The following is a 20,384-nucleotide window of genomic DNA, read 5'->3' as shown; positions in this document are numbered from 1 at the left end:
GAGCATTAATCAATACTTTATTTCTTGATTTTTGACAGTTCTTTTCTTTGTTCATGCGTCCTGCAGCTGTTGAGCGCTGATCAGTCACGCAAATCACTTATTGTCACCTGTGCTCGCTTTTTTTAATGGACTTTTTTTCCCTTGTCCATTTTGTCTCCCCTTTCCTTTGCACCTTTGTACCAACTCCACACATGTGTGCTCACAGTCAAACACCGTGCAGGACGCTTGGCATTTGCCACAGAACACTAGGATTGGCAAATTCGCCACTGGCGCCCTGTGCTCTTCACAGATGAAAGCAGGTTCACACTGAGCACATGTGACAGAGTCTGGAGACACCGAGGAGAGCGATCTGCTGCCTGCAACATCCTTCATCGTGACCGGTTTGGCAGTGGGTCAGTAATCGTGTGGGGTGGCATTTCTTTGGAGGGCCGCACAGTGTTGGGCTGTGAGCACAACCCCCATCTGTGGATGTCGGGCACCCAGACCATCCTCATGGAGTCGGTTTCTAACCGTTTGTGCAGACACATGCACATTTGCGGCCTACAGGAGGACATTTTGCAGGGCTCTGGCACTGCTCCTCCTGTTCCTCCTTGTACAAAGACTGAGGTAGCGGTCCTGCTGCTGGGTTGTTGCCCTCCTACGGTCCCCTTCACGTCTCCTGGTGTACTGACCTGTCTCCTGGTAGCGAATCCAGCCTCTCGACACTACGCTGACAGACACAGCAAACCTTGCCACAGCTTGCATTGATGTGCCATCTTGGATGAGCTGCACTACCTGAGCCACTTGTGTGAGTTGTAGAGTCCATCTCATGCTACCACAAGTGTGAAAGCACAACCAACATTCAAATGTGACCAAAATATCAGCCAGAAAGCATTGGTACTGAGATGTGTTCTGTTATCCCCACCTGCAGAAACACTCCTTTAGTGTGTCTTGATAATTGCCAATAATTTCCATCTGTTGTCTATTCCATTTGCACAACAGCATATGAAATTGATTGTCAATCAGTGTTGCTTCCTAAGTGGACAGTTTGATTTCACAGAAGTCTGATTTACTTGGATTTATATTCTGTTGTTTAAGGTTAATTTTGGAAATTAATAGTAAAAGCTGAGAGCATCTTTAAAGAGTATCTCTCTGGCAGACTGAGCACAACATTATATTACATGGACAGCCCATTGATTTCTATGGCTACTGTGCAATACTTCAATCATCCTTTAATGGCACTTCACAAAAGCACTAAAACATGAGCTTTCTGGAAAAAGGCCAAAGCAGACAATCCCTCGAAATGAATTTCCAGTCAAAGTTAACGAGACTACTATATGGATCCTTACCCAAGGTTTTGTGTCTAGCTTATTTTTGCGGAATACAATTTTGTTGTCTAATTCTCAGTAATCCTGTAGTGTGGCTTATACAGTGAGATCGTAGGCATCCTTTTAATATAACACAGTGTGAATGTATTTCTTTGCCTGCAGTAAAGAAAAAGACAGCCGTATTATAAAGGTCAGTTACAGTTGAAGGCATTTGCAATATGTTTGTGATATAGCGAGCTGTGACAGATGTTTCACTTCAACCAGCAGTAACCTTCTACATAGTATCTTGGAGCATGTCAATGTACTCGACCACAATCAGTTCACATACTATGTTTATCACTGTAGTTTTGAAATAACCTCAGTATGTCACAGAATTAATGACAGAATACGCTTGATCAAGTTGAGTGAGATGATGTCACTGGAGATAACAGTTTTACTTATCACAAAGATGGATTGCTGATTGTCTGGGTGAGAACAACAGAACCCATAATAACCTTGTGAAAAACGTATCCATCAGCAGCCTTAAAGGGGTTTTCCCACAAACAAAGTTAATTGTAAAGTTAAATATAATTAATAGATCTTGGAATAATAATAATTTCCACAATTGGATGTGTTTATTTTTTTTTTCCTTTGCTGAGATAATCATATAAATGTGCCCCTGCTGTGTGCTGTGTAATGGCTGTGCCTGACCGTACAGGATCATACCACATCCCCTGGGCAGGGGGGAAGTGGAAGCAAAAAAGATGATACAGACAGCACAGTATGGGGTAACAGCTGATTCTTTTTGTGAGATAAAGCATTTCAGTGCCTGTTTTTTAAAAAATGTTTTACCTCAAAGAAAGAATTTTCTGCAGTCCCCTGTTATAATGACTACCGTATTTTTCGGACTATAAGATGCATCGGACCATAAGACGCACCCCAAATTTTCAGAAGGAAAATAGGGAAAAAAATTAATGTATCAAATGGGGGTCCGTCTTACAGTCCGAATTCAGCTTACCCGGGTGGGATCAGCAGCGCTGGTGGAGCGGGGTCACAGGATATGTTCGGTGGTCCGGTGATATGACTCCCATCCCAGGCTGGTGCGGCAGGTGCAGTGGCCTCTGTGAAATCCCATCCCAGGCTGATGTGGCAGGTTTGATGGTGGTGCTCACGGAAAATTGCTGCCAGGGGCGTCGCATGCTCATATTGAGATTTTGGCGACGAGATCTCATTGCTGAGATCTCAATTCGAGCATGCGCTGCCCCGGGGGCCATTTTCCTGGAGGCCGCCACATCGCAGCAGTGGATATGCAGAGCCTCCGGGCTTTCACAAAATGCCGGTGGAGACCCCCTCATACCATAGAGCAGGGGTGGGCAATTAATTTTGCCATGGGGCCTCATTAGAAATTGGGATGGTGTCAGAGGGCTGGACTAATATAATGCCCGTGCCCGCTCTGCCTCTGTCAAGTTCTTGTATGTGTCTGCATGTTTAGTCTCGTAATGGCGACTCAAATTGTAATCTTTAAACACAGCTATGTGCTCTCCACAAACTAAGCACACAGCTTTACCATTGGCTTCAGCAAATAAATATTTAGAAGTCCATTCCTTGTTAAAAACTCTGCATTCGGCATCAATCTTTCTTTTTTCAGCCGACATATTTAAGGGCTATAACAGCTAACCTTGCCTAATTCTTCCAATGGGAGTCTCTTCCCAAGTTTCAGAAGAACGTGGCTGCTGCAGGGGACAGGGGAGGAAGCAAGTGGTATCTGTGTACCACTCCTGTACTGCTCCCAGACCCTGGCCTGACGTAAACACCCAGTCCAGACCCATACACCCAGTCTAAAGTAATTGATGCTAGCTTTACGTTGCACCACAGTGTCACTGGTCTGCTTGCAGCAGTATAGATCACACCACGCCTCCACGCCCCCACACTTTAGCACAGAGTTGGAGGCGTGGTGTGATGTATACTGCTGCAAGCAGACGCCACCAACGGCATCTACGCAGCCCTCTCTCAGACCACGCCCCCCTCCAGCCTCGACCAGTCAGCGCCGCAGGTCTGGTGTGTGGGCGGTACGCTGAAGGCAATGTTTCTGTGCCGCTCTCAGGAGGTCGGGGTCCACTCAGCTCACCGCCGCGTCTGCCAGGACTCCTCTGCTTTCCTCATGAATCATTAATGAGGAAGGCAGGAACCGGAGAAGTCCCGGACCCCACCGCGGGCCTCCCCTCGCCCAGGTCTGCCATAGAGCAACACCGCCGAACCTGTCGCACCTGCTGCACCAGCCTGGGAAGGGAGTGTGATTAGAAAAAAGAAAAAATGTTATGTTACAACAATGGTTTATACAGACAGAAGAGGGCTCCTGTGCAAGAACAATATATGGGCCCTCTACAGTTCAATAGATCATCAGCTCTTGGGCCCACACAGGTTGCGTCAATGATTTATCCACCCCTGTGTTAAACTAAGCAGAAAAAAGTAACCTCATGTCCTAACTAAAGCCATGCTACTGTAATGGCTGAATCATGTGATAGATAAAATCAGTGCATATGGTAACTTATTGATTGGATGGCAGCATGGGCAATGCCTTATATATTGTGTAAGGGTTTAGTATCTTCAATTAAAAGACATACGCACCCAGTAACAATATCGTATAACAGACCGACTTGTTCTATTATTATGTCAGCATAATCTTTGATCTTGGTTTATTCTTCAGTAAAGGATTGTTCCACCCATAGTTACAATCTATAGTTTTAGCGCTCCTAGTAACCAGACTGCGAATATTTCAGTACTAATTATGCAAATTGTCTATTCAGAGAGGAAGAGGACTAGAACTCTAGTGCCACCTATTGGAGGTAGCAATCCTAAAAGTCAATGTTGACCCTTTAACGAGCCTAGTTACATGACTTAGGATAAAAGCCAAGCCAGAATCTCCATTTGCAGACACTGTGTTTCGGGGTACTGCCCCTCATCAGTGCAAAGTGGGAGATCTGGCTTGGCTGTGAGAGAGGCGTCTGACCGATATCCAAGAAGTATCATTTCTCCTTGCGGAGAATGACATGCTAAGCATGTCGAGGTGAGGAGACATAAAGCCGCAATGCTCCTCTGGGAAATATGCTAATTATGCAAATTGTCTCTTCAGAGAGGAAGAGGACTAGAACTCTAGTGCCACCTATTGGAGGTAGCAATCCTAAAAGTCAATGTTGACCCTTTAACGAGCCTAGTTACATGACTTAGGATAACAGCCAAGCCAAATGGTGAGTTTGCTGATGCAGGTGGTGACCACTCCCACCTTCCTTTAAAAGGTCACCTGATGCATCAGCTGACTGTTAGTTATACAGGTCTTTTTGGATACCAACCGTGCTGAAGACAGGAGGTTGCTGGTGCAGTGGTGCATCAGCTTAATGCTGTTAGCTTTCTCTGCTGCAATGCACCGCACAGCAGCGTAAGGCACCAGATAAGAGTAGTTTTTGTTATCCTGTTCCTTTTGCTGTCTGTCTATCCTTACCTTGTGTTGTATTATTGCAGCGGTGGGACCAGTGTCTTCACTTGCCAATTCCCTACTTAGGGATTGGTGCAGGGCAAGTGAGGGCTAAGGTATCCTGCTCGGCGGCAGGTTGAAAGAACCTGTATAGGGATGCTAGTAAGAGCAGGGCACATCCTCAGGAGAGTGCGGAGGTGTCATTTCCTCGTTCCCTATCGCAGGGCCCACCGTTATAATTGTGTCCCCGGTGTTCCCTTGTTTGTTTTACAGTTTAATGACCGACCGATTGTTGGGTCACGTCACACAGGGCCAGTCACTTCGTGACACATTTATAGTGATCAGAACGCTCAAATTCCCATCCTCAGTGAAGTAAGATGCTTATCGTGCTCCATCAGTACAAGAAATGTATAAATCCAATACATATGAACACAGCCTCTGTGTCAAAATAGCCTGAGTACCATTAGAGATCGTACTTGACATTGTTTAAACAGGGCCAGTCACTTTGTGACATTATAACCAACCTTCCCATTTTTTCTGGTGAGCCATGGCCCAAATGCAGGGCTTTGCCCAAATGCTTCTGACCCTCACAGATGATCTTAAGGTGTTGCGTGGTGAGGTGGTGCTGCAGCAGTTGACGGGGATCTTGGCCTCAGCGCAGTTGCAGGCTCTACCAGAGCCCAAAATCTCTCTCCCTGACCGGTTCTCTGGAGGGAGAGATACATTTTTTGTATTTAAGGAGGTCTGCAAGTTATACTTCAGGCTCTGACCTCGTTCATCAGGGAGTAAGGAACAGCGTGTGGGGATTATAGTCTCCCTTCTGAAGGGTGATCCTCAATCCTGAACCTTCTCCCTACCGACCGGTTCTCCATCTTTACGATCGGTAGACGAGTTTTTTGCGGCATTGGCGCTGATGTTTGGGGATCCAGATGGCGTCTCTCTGGTGGAATCCTAGCTCCATAAAATCAACAAGGGGGGCCGGCCGGCTGAGTAGTACTGCTCAGAGTTCAGGATGTGGGCCACTGACACGCAGTGGAATGACCCTGCCCTTAGGAGCCACTTTAATCAGGGTCTGTCTCCTAGGTTGCAGGATACTCTGGTGCAGTACGCCGCCCCCAGGTCTTTGGAGGCCGCCATGTTCCTTGCCATCCGGGTTGACAGATGCCTCAGGGAGAGGCATACACCAAATGTGCCCCCGGTGGTCTTTGCTAAGGAGGAGGACACACCGGTGCTGACGGCGGAACCGATGCAGGTGGGAAGAGTTAGTTCCCAAATGGTATCGCCTGCTGTTTGTCATGGTGTGGGGCATGTTTTTACTGTGGGCAGACTGGCCATTTCATCGGTGTCTGCCCAGCTTGTGCCAAAATATCTGTACCATTTAAGAAGTCGCGTCCCCCTTATCGTGTGGAGGGAGGCGACCGGGGAGTATATATTTCCTCCATTTTTTTCTCCTCATTGTACCTTACCTGCTGAAATGGTGGTTGGTGGGGTAACTGAGAGTATACCGGTGCTTGTGGACAGTGGAGCAGGTGTCAGTCTGGTGGATGCTCACTTTGTCCAGACCCATGTCCTGAGGTGTAGGACGCTAGCTAAACCCCTAAGCGTCCAGGCCATTGACTCTGTCCCACTTAGCCAGGGGAGGTTGACCCTAGTTGTGGATGATATACATCTGCGTATAGAGACTCATCATGAGGAGTCCCTGTCGTGCTACGTCTTGGGGAAAAAGGCCATCACCAATCGTTTTAGGCCTCCCTTGGTTGAAAAGACACAACCCGGTCATAGATTGGCGGTCCAGGGAAGTAGTCAACTAGGATCAGTCATGTGAAGGCTGCTGCCCGAGGGCTACTGTCTCTGCCTTCTTTCTACAACCATCCCCTTCTCCAGTGGGGGCAGCAGAGGTGCTACCAGAGAGTAGGGGCAAGTCTCAACCCTCACCACAAGCTAACCCTGAGTGTCGGAGTCCTCTTCGGAGGAGGGGTCAGAGAAGGGTGGTGGTACCTTCTGAGCATTATGGGGGTTGTGAGTGTTATGACACAGGGGGATGCCTCTGTTGTCAGTTCTGTGAAGAGTTCACCAGCTTGTGGCAAACTTATGCGTGGCAATAAACGTTCAGGTTCGGACCTGTGTGTGAATGAGTAGGTATGGGTGTCCACCAAAAACATCCGGTGGAAGTGTGCTGCTGGGGCCTAGAGTTCTTGGGTGATCGGGCCATTGAGTGTTGGCCATTCTTGGCCGGGGACTTACCAGCTGGAGTTACCCCCAGTTATGCCCATTCAAAACTCATTCCCCAGGTCGGCGCTCTGGAGATTTGTGGCACCTCCGGAGCATACGTTGTCATTTCCATCAGTCCGCATTTGCCATAAACCTGAGAGTCGGGTGACTTCCGAGGTGAACTCTGGTGGATCGAGGCATCCTCACCATAGGTTGCTTTCAGGTGAGGTCCAGTGTTGAGGGTCCAGAGGCCCCTCATTGAGGGAGAGGTACTGTCACAATCCATTTTTGGATCTGTGGCAGAGCTGGATTCTCACATTAAAACTTTTTTTTCTTTCAGGCCATCGGGGGTTAATATCAGATTTCCCCCCGGTGGCCGTTGGTGTATTTACATTGCTGATGCAGGTGGTGATCACTCCCACCTTCCTTTAAAAGGTCACCTGATGCATCAGCTGACTGTTGGTTATACAGGTCCTTTTTGATACCAACCGTGCTGAAGACAGGAGGTTGCTGGTGCAGTGGTGCTCCAGCTTAATGCTGTTATCTGGTGCCTTACTCTGCTGTGCGGTGCATTGCAGCAGAGAAAACTAAGTGTGTTTTTTGTTACCCTGTTCCTTTTGCTGTCTGTCTATCCTCGCAGGCACCGTACTGAATAAGGATAGTGTCTCTGACTGTAGAGCCCCCATGGATTTGATGATAAGTGAACTCCGTGCAGTGCCTCCCCTCCCACTACTCCCCCCCCCCCCCCCAGGGGATGCCATAATTTAGGACGCCCCACTGACCAATGGAAAGAGGAAGGGGCGTCCGGCCACACCCTCAGGGGTTAAATTCAGGTACTGGGGTGGGGGTCTTTCTCTTTCCTGCGGCGCAAATGTTGTTTAAAATCTATAGTTTAAAAAAAAAAAAATTATTCATGTTTGTTTTGTGTAAAATTGCTATTCACATTATCTTTTTATTTTGTCACAGCGGTAGTGTAGAGGGCAGCAAGGTTCGTAACCTCTCATCAGCCGACGTGCCCAGCGGTCGTGGGCCCACAGCTTTGAGAACGTTGTGAATTGTACTTGCCTCTCTCTGCTTATTATTAATAAACTGTGACCGACCTTTTCAACCCATCCATGCTTGTCGGTGTTTTGTTATTACGGGATTGGTGGGAGGCGGGATGGCACTGCTTACGACACACAGGTCTCTGCAGTCTTACCTTGTGTTGTATTAGTGCAGTGGTGGGACCAGTGTCTTCACTTTGCAATTTCCTACTTAGGGATTGGTGCAGGGCAAGCAAGGGCTAAAGTATCCTGCTCGGCGACAGGTTGAAAGATCCTGTATAGGGACGCTAGTAAGAGCAGGGCACATCCTCAGGTGAGTGCAGGAGGTGTCCATTTCCTCGTTCATCAAAAGGTTGTGTGCCCTATTGATGAACAGGATTAGCAGTGTCTCTGTATTCTGCAAGTACATTAGCTCCGTTACTCTTTACACTGACAGTATTTAAAAGCATCTGCTTGCTTTGACCTTTGGTCCTATTGCATTCTCTTCAAGGTTTTCAGAGAGAATCATTGAAATGGTGTCCAATTTGCAGGGGGCATCATATACAGGTGCATCTCGCAAAATTAAAATATCATCAAAAAGTTAATTTATTTCAGTTCTTCAAAACAAAAAGTGAAACTCATATATTATATAGAGTCATTACAGAGTGGTCTATTTCAAGTGTTTATTTCTGTTAATGTTGATGATTATGGCTTACAGCCAATGAAAACCCAAAAGTCATTATCTCAGTAAATTAGAATACTTCATAACACCAGCTTGAAAAAAATATTTTAAAATCCGAAATGTTGGCCTACTAAAATGTATGTTGAGTAAATGCACTCAATACTTGGTCGGGGCTCCTTTTACATCAATTACCGCATCAGTGTGGCATGGCATGGAGGCGATCAGCCTGTGGCACTGCTGTCGTGTTATGGAAGCCCAGGTTGCTTTGATAGTAGCGTTCAGCTAGTCTGCATTGTTGGGTCTGGTGTCTCTCATCTACATCTTGACAATACCCCATAGAACCTCTATGGGGTTATGGTCAAGTGAGTTTGCTGGCCAATAAAGCACAGCGATCCTGTTTTTTTTAAGCCAGGTATTAGTACTTTTGGCAGTGTTGACAGGTGCCAAGTCCTGCTGGAGAATTAAATTTCCATCTCCAAAAAGCATGTCGGCAGATTGAAGCATGAAGTGCTCTAAAATTTCCTAGAAGACGGCTACGCTGACTTTGGTCTTTATAAAACACAGTGTAACTACACCAACAGAGATATGGCTCCTGAAACCATCATTGATTGTGGATCCTTCACACTAAACCTTGGAAATCAAGGTCCCAGAGTCTGGAGGAAGAGTGGAGAGACAGACAGTCCAAACTGCTTGCAGTCTAGTGTGAAGTATCCACAATCAATGATGGTTTCAGGACAGGCCCGGATTGGTAACATAACCAACCGGGCATTTTCCTGCTGGGCCGCTGTCATGTTGGCCGCAGGCGGCAGCACCCGATCATCTGGCCGCTTGCCAGCTGATGCAGCCACTGGCCTGGCTATTGCTCCTGCCGCCGGCCCTCTGCGGGCACGGCGGTTATAGCTTCCAACCCTCCTGCACTGCAGGGAGATAAGCCGCCACGCCCCCCCCACGCACTCCATCCTCGCCGTAGCATGAGACCTCCCCCCCTGCAGCCACTCACAGCATCGCTTGCCTGCTCTCTTCTCTGTTCACAGGACTTGTGATGAGATCACAGGAGGGGAGGAGTCAGGGGTCACATGATTAGGAGCCTTTGTCCAGACTGCTGATCATGTGACCCCTGACTCCGCCCCTCCTGTGACCTCATCACAGGTCCTGTGTGCTCAGCCTTGCCTCTTGGTGTCTGCAAGACTCTGCTGTGCTGTTGTCATGGTGCTGGATGAGGTAAGTATGTGTGGGGTCAGGAGGGGTTTACAGGGTAGATGTAGTAGAGCTGTGTGTGTATGAGGTGTGTGGAGTGGAGCCGTGCGTGTACGAGGTGTACGGAGTGGAGCCGTGCGTGTACGAGGTGTACGGAGTGGAGACGTGCGTGTACGAGGTGTACGGAGTGGAGCCGTGCGTGTACGAGGTGTACGGAGTGGAGCCGTGCGTGTACGAGGTGTACGGAGTGGAGCCGTGCGTGTACGAGGTGTACGGAGTGGAGCCGTGCGTGTACGAGGTGTACGGAGTGGAGCCGTGCGTGTACGAGGTGTACGGAGTGGAGCCGTGCGTGTACGAGGTGTACGGAGTGGAGCCGTGCGTGTACGAGGTGTACGGAGTGGAGCCGTGCGTGTACGAGGTGTACGGAACGGAGCCGTGCGTGTACGAGGTGTACGGAGAGGAGCCGTGCGTGTACGAGGTGTACAGAACGGAGCCGCGCGTGTACGGAGAGGAGCCGCGTGTGTACTTGGTGTACGGAGCGGAGCCGCGTGGGTGCAGGGTGTACGGAGAGGAGCCGCGTGTGTACGGAGTGGAGCCGTGTGTGTACGAGGTGTACGGAGGGGGAGCCTTGTGTGTGAGGTGTACGGAACGGAGCCGTGTGTGGACTAGGTGTACGGCGCGGAGCCGCGTGTGTACGAAGTATACAAAGCGGGCTTTTCCCACGGACACAGGAGTACATGGCGGAGCCCCGAGGAGCATTTTAAAACACACACATGATGTTCCACCTGAAGTGATGTGCTGGAAGCTGACTGGAAATTAGATAATTTCTTGAGGAGATTGTGACGGAACCAAGAATGCTTCAGATCCATCACCGTGTCCTCCTCTGACAGCGCAGACAGCAGGATCGCCTTGGAATCGGGGATGCCGGCCATGTGAGCGGATCATGATATGTCCTGCATCGGGAGGCTCAGGTGGGCACTACAATGGGAGCTGGGCTGCTATAGTATCTTTATAGAATCTTTCTTTATTTCTTTCTCTCTTTTTCTTTCTTTCTCTGTTCTTTCTTTCTCATTCTCTGTTCTGTCTTTCCCTCATTTTATTTCTCTCTCTCTGTTCTTTCTTTCTCTCTCTAATCTTTCTTTTTTCTTTCTCTCTCTAATCTTTCTTTTTTCTTTCTCTCTCTCTGTTCTTTCTTTCCCCTCTTTCTTTCTTTTTCTTTCCTCTCTTTCTTTCTCTCTGTTCTTTCTCTCTTTTCTTTACTTCTTTCTTTCTCTCTCTGTTCTTTCTCTGTCTCTCTCTGTTCTTTCTTTCTCTCTCTGTTCTTTCTTCTTTCTCACTCTGTTCTTTCTTTCTCTCTCGCTCTCCTTTCTTTCTCTCTCTTTTTCTTTTTTCTCTCTCTCTCTGTTTTCTCTCTTCTTTAGTGCCAGTCAGTGTGCCCATAATGCCAGCCACTGTGCCCTCAGTACCAGTCAGTGTGATCAGCAGTGCTAAATGGGTGCGATTAGGCATGGACATGGGTGTGACTAGTTGCGAAATGGGTGTGGCCGTGCGTGGCCTAAAATTTGCAGCGGCGCGCTAAGCGCGCCGCAGTCTTTGTCCCTCTTTCTGTTCTTCAAAAGTTGGGAGGTATGATAGGGGCAGCTATGACCAGGGGGTCTGGTTACCAAATGGATAGCAGTTCTGCCAGGAATTCTGTCACCGTGCGTACAAAAGGGGACAGAGTTTTGGGAGGAGTACTGTGTTATGAATGGGTCACCAAGAAGTTAAAAACAAAACCAGCTAAGTCACAGAAAACCAGAGAGGTTGGTAACTATGCAGATTGCAGATCCCTGATCTTACCACACAACTAGCAGTAGCCGTGGAGTGTGCCTACGATGTTCCTAGATGCCTCGTCATGGCCGGAGGACTAAATAAGCCTAAAGCAAGAAAAACTTAGCTTTAGATGACTGGAACAGAGCTGAAAACCAAGAGCTGACAAGCCAGAAGGAGTCACCAGCAACTGAATAGGGCGTCAGCAGTCTTAAATCCAATCTGAGAATCCCGAGGTCCAATCGTCATCCTCATTCTCAGGTGGCAGACCTCCACCGATCAAACCAGCCTCACCACCTCCTGTCACCACCAGAGGGAGTCTGGAAGGGGAACTCACAACTGGTGAACCAGAGAATGAACTCACAACAGTACTGTACCTAAAAGCAATAAATAGGACTGAGCTGAAATACTGGGCACAGCTCTGATTACATGTTATATAGTCGTGTTAATCTCCTCTCACTTCTTGTAACCAACAAGGGTACAAAGATATTATATAGTCACCATGTGACTAGTGGGCCTGTGTAGCTTCAAATGTCAGGGCTGAATTTTAGTCCCAGTTCGGCCCTGTTTCAGGAGCCAAGTCATCTGCTGGTGTAGGTACACTGTGTTTTATCAAGCCCAAAGTCAGCACAAGCCATCTACCTGGGAATTTTAGAATGAAAGGCAAAGGGTGGGGATCGTTATGTCCTTATTAAGGGGGGCTCCACTGGCATGGGCTTTCTCTCTCTCTCTGCTTCTGAACGTATGTCAGTGAACCTGTTCTTTGAGGCTTTGGGGCACGTTTATGACGACCCTGATAGAGTGCGTCTGGCAGAGGATAAGGGGATGAGTGTGACACAGGGGAGGCACTCAGCCGAATGGTTCTGCTCAGAGTTTAGACGTTGGGCCGCTTATGTATCCTGGAACGACGCTGCCCTGAGGGGGTTGTTCCACAGGGGCCTGTCCAACCGCTTACAGGACGCTCTGGCATTACATTCTCCCCCTGATACCCTAGAGGACGCCATGACGCAGGCAGTCCATATGGACCCGAGGCTCCGCACTAGAGGAGTGATGCAGCAGGAGACCTAATTATACTCCAAACTGTGTGACACTGCGTCCGTCCCTGAGCCCATGAAGGTTGGGGCTATCGCAATGAAGGAAAGAGAGAGGACAGTACAGAAGAAGACTGTGTTTACTGAGCACACTCTCCGGAGGAGGAGGGATGGAGTGTAATCCTATAGTGCCTTGTTCTGATGCTCCACAGACTTGTATTGTAAATGCCACTTCTGGGTAATGTAGAGTGTGCAGTGTGACGTCACTGAGAAGAAGAGCAGAACGTCGCTGGATCCCGGAAAGAGCAGTGATAGGTGAGTTTATTAATACACTCACACTACACTACATGCATATATACACATTTACTGAAAAAATATTACTGGGAGTGCTTCTTTAATTAGGGTTTGAGTCCAGTAGGCAGTACTAATCATTCACTGACAGCTATCTATATATGCATTCTTTTCCTGGGAAGATAATAAATCAGTGAGTCAGCCCACTTGACTGAAAAGCCAGAATAAGCACAGATATGAATAAATAATATGCTGGTTTTACTGCATATTTTTACCCTAAACTATTTATCAGTTTGGTCAGCTCCTCCTTTAAGTGAATTTGTCAAGAGGTAGAATGTGATTCTAGTGGTGTATCTCATACTTGGCTGCTTAGTGTAGTTTTGCTAAAATCACAGTTTTATCAGCAGGAGATTTTCACTAGAGGACTAGGAAACCTTCTGCCATGTAGTCCTCCACTTTCATGAGCTTTGTATAAGCCCGCCCCCATTTTCTGTGCACATTGTACGTGGGCATAAGACTACCAATCAGTGGTGTGGGGGCGGGTATATACACAGCATAATATTCAGATAACTGTTAGATCTGCAGAAGGTACAAAATTAATTTTATCAATTCATATCAAGTAGCCCAATAAGTGACACACAGCTGGAATCAAAGTCTCTGATGGGATAGCAGAAACCTGATGACAGGTTCCCTTTAACTTACTGACTGCAGATAGGACTGTATTTTCAATCTATAAGCTCTTCTGAACCATCTGTCCTCTTGAGATCAATAGTTCTAACCATTTGGTCACAAGGGTAAATTCAAAGATCTTTCCTGAATTACCCCACAATGTTTGGTATTCAGTGATAACTTGTTGCACATTCTGTAAAATAAGGATGGAAAGTCACATTAGCACAGCTTGTCTGTATTTGCAGTATAATCTGTATATACCGTATTTTTAGAATTATAAGACACACTTTTTTCTCCTCAAAATTTGGGGTGAGTCTTATAATCCGGTGCGTCTTATAATCCGCAAAATACGGTACTTATGCTTTTATGCTATACTCTGTATGTTGACCTATCACAGTTTTAAGAGGTGATGATTTTACCCCAATCTACATTTTGTCTGCCACCTTATTAATTACTTAATAAAATATATACTGTACATGTGTTATGTTTTATAGAAGAAGGAAAACGATATGGACCAGTTTTTGAAGAGCAGCCTATCGACACTATTCACCCAGAAGAATCTTCAGATGGGAAGATATCAATGAATTGCAGAGCCAGAGCTAACCCCACTCCCATCTACAGGTAAACAGAGAGACGATACACTGTCAATGTAGAATACATTTTACTGATTTTACCTACTGTATATGCATAAGTTTGTCTTTTTTATGCAGTTACACATACTGCTGTACATTATTACTATATTGGTTTGCATTATTTATTTTAGATGGCGATACAACAACTGGGAAATTGATTTTCTAAATCCACAATACAGTACAAAATACAGCATGATAGGTGGAAACCTTGTTATCAACAATCCTCAAAAATCAAAAGATTCGGGGAAATATATTTGCATAGTTTCTAATGATTATGGAACAGTGAAGAGTATTGAAGCCAGCCTAAACTTTGGATGTAAGTAAATAACTGTGTGCCTTTAATGGATATAACTGCAGAGGTTTTTATTTTGGGTCATTAAATATCTCTTGTTATTCTTGTCAATACCAATACTTTAAATAAAATATCTATTGTGTGCTTTTTTATGGTGTTATATTATTCATAAAGTTGTACATACTAGGCAGCCACTTATTTCCCTCACCTAAAAGAGCATACTGTCTAAGCTAAGGAAAACGCTTATTTTAATTCCAGTCTTTTTTGTTATTTAGTAATCTACGGTAAGTAAATGGTTTAAAGGAAACCTGTCAGCTTAATTTTACGTTGTCAAGATACTGATATATATATAGGTCAGTGTGCCACACTCCCAGTTATACCACTTTAGTCTGGATCTGTGGCTCGCATTGTTGAGAAAACATTGTTTTATCTTTAATTTTGGCTGCAAGTGGGCCTATCCTGCACACTTGCAGTCAATTTTTCCACAATTGTTCTCTTTGTCTGGCACTGTCCACCGTTGGTCGATTAAAAGTGCAGAGAGGCTCTAGTGTATGATGTGAGTCTTCTACATATGAAAGACTCATCTGTGCTATGTCCGACAGACACGTCTCTGCGGCATCCAGTTGTGCTTGTATAAGAAAGATCTAATGCAGCAATCTTCAGTGTACAGGACTTTCCGTGGTCAGACAGTGCACAGTGCTAAGTGGCAGAGTGGATAGCAGGGAATACATAGACAGAAAGTGCACTTAGGCTAGTTTCACACTAGCGTATGGAGGAGCTGCGGAGGGATGCGGACTTCCTCCGTGACGCTCCTCCCCCTGCCGCGCCACCTTTGCTCTGCTCCGCCTCCATCGGCATGCGATCTGCATGCCCTATCTTTAGCATTAGGTACGCAGGCTGTGCCGATGTATGCGGATGCCTCCGCATGCGTCGTTTTGACGGTGCGGCGACTGCACCAAAATGCAACATGTTGCGTTCGGCGCAGGTCGCCGCACCATCAAAATGACGCATGCGGAGGCATCCGCATACATCGGCACGGCCTGCGTACCTAATGCTGAAGATAGGGTACGCATGCCAACGGAGACTGAGCTGACCGGAGGAGGCGCGGAAGTGGGCAGAGCTTCACGGAGGATGTCCGCATCCCTTCGCCATACACTGAGTGTGAAACTAGCCTTATACACCCACCAGTGCACTTGCAGACAAATTTTCATACACAGTAAATGCAAATTTCACAAGAATGGCACAACAGATTGAGACAAGATAAATATCAATGGAGTTCTGGCACACTGACAATACAGCAGTATCTTTGGGTGACTATGAAGAATTTACCAGACAGGTTCCTTTTAATAAAGAAATACATCAGAATCCATTGGGTTTTTTTTGAATGGAATATAGATCTCCACATTTTCAACAACTAATGATGGAAATGAACACTAGATGCCAAATAATACAATAAGTGGCACAAGGAATGTGAAATACAATGTATAAATATTTTTATTCTTACTGAAATTCCTATTACATACAGGGACACATAGTAGCCTCAAAATATAAAAAAATCGCTGGCAGCTTTAGGACAAAAAACACTTCCATATCCACTACATAAAACATTAACCAGTGCATAAATGGCATAAAATACCCATTCAATCAGGGAATGATACCGCTAAAAAATCCATATTGTATAAAGTGCCCAAATGACAATTCACATCTTAAACATAGTGCCTAGATTTCTACAAAGCGGACAAAATCCTATCTATGTGGTGGGTAAAACACCATATAAGCGCTACTGAAATATACATCAGCAATACCTGAATGTATGTCCGAGCTGTCACTGTATGTAATATGAATTTCAGTAAGAATAAAAATATTTATACTTTGTATTTCACATTCCTTGTGTCACTTATTGTATTATTTGGCATCTAGTGTTAATTAGTCATTACGGAATGTACCCATGGTTGGTTTTGGGTTTTAAGGACTAATATGTATAATGATGGAAATGGTAGTGAATTTTATTATAGAACGCACAAAACACTTCGGCAGAAAGAAGGAACAGGTGGGACTTCTGTGTACTAGAAAATGATTGAGGCCTTGTGCTCTGATTCCTTTTAAGGTTTAAGGGATATATGAAATAGGTATATTACAGAACAAAATTATTGGCAGTGCTCCTGGGTGATTGTTGCCATGGAATTGGCACTTTGCTTTGGAATTATAGAACATGCACTGCGTGCCATAGAACAGGAATGAACAACGGTGTCCCAATCTATGAATGAGTCACTGGTCTAAAGCAAACATGCTCTCAATTTGACTGCTTATATATTTAATTTTTTCATATGACCAGATATTTAATGAGCCTTTTATTTGTCACACTATTGTTCTTATATGGCTGAAAATAATAGCCAACAAACACTAAGAAAATTTTTGAAGAAAGAAGGGATTAAGTATGAAAAGATTCTAAAGGAGGGGTCTCTTTGAGGACTGACCTCTGGGACTCCTACAGTGCCTACAGTAACGGGGTCTGAGATCTCAGTTTTCAGCCAGAGGGATCACTTTTAGGATTGACCTTAGGGACTCATACAATGCCAACAGTAACAAGCTCTGAGATCTCGGTTTTCAGCCAGTGGGGTCACTTTGAGGATTGACCTTTGGGACTCCTACGATGCCAACAGTAACGGGCACTGAGATCTTGGTTTTTATTCAAAGGGGTCACTTTGACGATTAACCTTTGGGACTCCTACGATGGAAACTGTAATGGTCCCTGAGATCTCGGTTTTCAGCCAGGCGGATAACGTTGAGGATTGACCTTAGGGGCTTGCTCATACAATGCAAACAGCAACGGGCTCGGAGATTTCAAATTTCAGCCAAGGGGGGTAACGTTGAGGATTAAGCTTAGGGGCTCATACAGTGTCAACAGGTACCGGCTATGAGATCTCTGTTTTCAGCCTGAGATTCAGCAGTGCTTTACAAACAGTTCTTCAGATAGATAACTGTGATTGGAAGGTGTTGCTCATGTATCTCCAAAAATAAATCTCTAGAGACTGATTGGACTTCGGATAAGTAATACGCTTCCTCCCACAAGCCAAGGTTTCTTCATTTTGGACAAGCATTAATGTCTTACACCAACTTTTTCTGAGAAGTGAAGACCTTTTTTTCACTGTGTTTACAGAGTCTGTTCAGTGTAATTGCTTGCTGGGACCAATTAGGATCCTGACAAGGCAAGTGATACAGCAACTTCTGTACTCAGTGCCACCCCAATCCTGCACTGTGCAGAGAACTGCATCACTGCTCTAGCCAACTAAAGAAGTTGTGTTACTGCAGCTCTTTTGTTTTGTGATTGTTGGGGTTCCCAGTGGTCATGTGGTGAAAAGGAACCTTCATTGCTCCTTGCTTGTTTTGCACAAGATAAATTATTTCCAATATTGTGTGTTTGCATGTGCAGACAAACTGCCCTGGAGGTAACCCTAGTGACATTACTCAATAAAAGATGCTTAATATCTTCAGATATCTGTTGGATAGACTCTGCATTGTCTTTTATTTTGGCAGGTATCGCCATTGGGTTTAAAAACCTACTTCTCAGTAAATGCTTGAATACTATGGTTTATGGTAACTTCGTATTATTTATGCCACTTAAAGAAGCACTCTCAGCCAAGTTTTTATTCTCTTAATATATTGCAGTTGTCATATTATGTAGCACTGTGTACTTACAATTGCTCATTTTGCCTTTTTACTCAACTATTTCTTCTCTTTTCCTTGCTAAAAGTATAAACAGAAAATATCCTGGCCCTGCATTTTTCATTCCCCTCTTCAACTCCTGACCAAGCTGCTCCCTCTCCCAGGGACTTTTAACTCATGCAGGGAAAATAAATAGAGATAAAAGGATACATAAAGGTTAGAAGGATTCAGCTAGACAGTTTTTATTCATGTGATTTCATAGACCTAATGGAAAAATTAGCTGGGTAGAAAGGCAAAATGAGCAATTGTAAGTACAGAGTGCTATACAAGTTATAATATGATGATTGCAATGTATTAAGAGTATAAACATTTTGATGGGAGAGCGTCTTTAAATTATCTATGCCAGTTATATCAGGGAGCAGTGCAGAAATTTGGCGCTATTGTGTCAGAAAGATACACTGTTCAAGTATTTTAAAAAATGATATGGTACCGGCAGTCCTCCATAGATGGTACCCAGTGGTCTCAGACAGATGTTGGAGGTGTGGGGAAGGGAAGGGGAGGGGACAATATCACAAATATGGTGGGGGTGCCCTATAATAAATACATTTTGAGCAAAGGGGGTTCTCTTGATTGAGAAAATAACTGGTCTGAGCATCCCCAATACGCTAGAAGCCCTCCTCCTATCAATGTCACCAATAAGTAAGCGCATGTGTAAAAGGTCGTCAATAGGCTACCTAATGCAGGTGGCCAAGAATCTCATTCCGCGGCATTGGAAAAGCACTAGTCCACCCACTGTGGAGGAATGACTTGTGGAGATTTATCTCCTTAATAGGAAGGAGCATCTGATTGCCCTCTCACCAGCTGTTGTTGATAGATACTGTGTGACTTGGAGAGATTGGATTTATTTCCAAAACTCTGACGCCTACCATCTAGCCCCCAACTAAGATTATCCAGGATGTTGTCATAACAATGTTCATAATCACACTCTATTGATTGGTGGTCTGCCGTGGTCTGCTCCCTCTCTCTATATCTTTCATATGGAAAAACACATGCTTGATCAGGATATTGATGGAAAATCCTCCCTGTACCCCCAATACACTGTAGTTATGCATAGATTTATAGTTCTATTTTACCCCCTGTTCTTTTTGTATTGTATTTTCTTGTATACTTTCTAAATACAAAAATTAAAAACTTGAATTTGAAAAAAAATTATATACTATTTACCTCTTTTGTTAAAGCAAAATTTTTCTGTGTTTTTGAATAGAATGAAATTATTATTGTGTTTTTACATTTTTTTACAAACAGACTTAGATCCATTTCCAGTAGAAGAACGCCCAGCAGTGAAAGTGAAGGAAGGAACTGGAGTAATGCTGATCTGTGATCCACCTCCACACTTTCCAGGTGATGATCCGTGCAGTTAAAGGGGATATCTGAGACTTTGTGAAAAATAAAAAATATGCCTTAGCACTAACAGGCAGGTAGTTGCTACCTACGTGCCTGTTGTGCCCGACGCCATTCATTGCCCGCACAGACCACTCCTGCAGGAGATTCTGCTGCCTCTGCTGATGTCACGTTGACAGAGTGGCAGCTTCTTTTCAGCCCTGCTCTGTCAACGGGGTGTGACTTCCGACGTCATTCTGATGGTCGGCTCCTCTCAGTTAGGCATCGGAATTTGGCTGCAAATCAGAATGACGTCAAAGTCTCACCCCGTCAACAGAGCAGAGTGGAAAAAAAGCTATTACTCTGTTGATGTGATGTCTGCAGAGGCAGCTGAAACCCTGACAGGAGCGGTCGGAAAATGGTGCTGAATGGCGCCGGACACAACAGACAGGTAGGTAGCAACTAACTGCCTGTTAGTGCTTAGGCACATTTTTTGTTTTTCACAAAATCTCAGATATTGCCTTTAAAAAAGATTGTATCTTACCTGGTTTTCTTAGAAATGAGCATTTTCAAAAACTAACTTGATTTCACTGTAGGATATCTGATCCTGTCTTTCTCGCTAAAAATGGTACTCCTCCCAGATCTGCATTATCATATGACTAGGCCTAGTGCTTTATTTTCGGATCCTCTTCTAGTTTGGTTAAGAAAATGCAGGCACTAATTGCACCAAACTGCATTGTGTAG

At 45.2% G+C, this 20,384-nt stretch overlaps 1 protein-coding gene across 2 annotated transcripts in view; it reads left to right on the top strand.

Annotated features, from left to right (window-relative positions):
- Nucleotides 1-20,384, top strand: part of CNTN1 (contactin 1) — a 323,390-nt gene that overhangs the window by 152,435 nt on the left and 150,571 nt on the right. For both annotated transcript variants that reach the window (XM_073573262.1, XM_073573261.1), the window contains 3 exons: nt 14,165-14,291; nt 14,434-14,618; nt 19,566-19,661. In XM_073573262.1, coding sequence (XP_073429363.1) covers nt 14,165-14,291; nt 14,434-14,618; nt 19,566-19,661 — 408 coding nt within the window. The remainder of the gene's footprint in view (nt 1-14,164; nt 14,292-14,433; nt 14,619-19,565; nt 19,662-20,384) is intronic.

This window comes from Dendrobates tinctorius, unplaced genomic scaffold, assembly GCF_039654945.1.
Source record: "Dendrobates tinctorius isolate UK_male_01 unplaced genomic scaffold, ASM3965494v1 ptg000035l, whole genome shotgun sequence".
NCBI classification, from domain to species: Eukaryota; Metazoa; Chordata; class Amphibia; order Anura; family Dendrobatidae; genus Dendrobates; species Dendrobates tinctorius.
The sequence above is the reverse complement of the archived record's forward strand: the minus strand, read 5'-3'. Positions and strand labels throughout refer to the sequence as shown.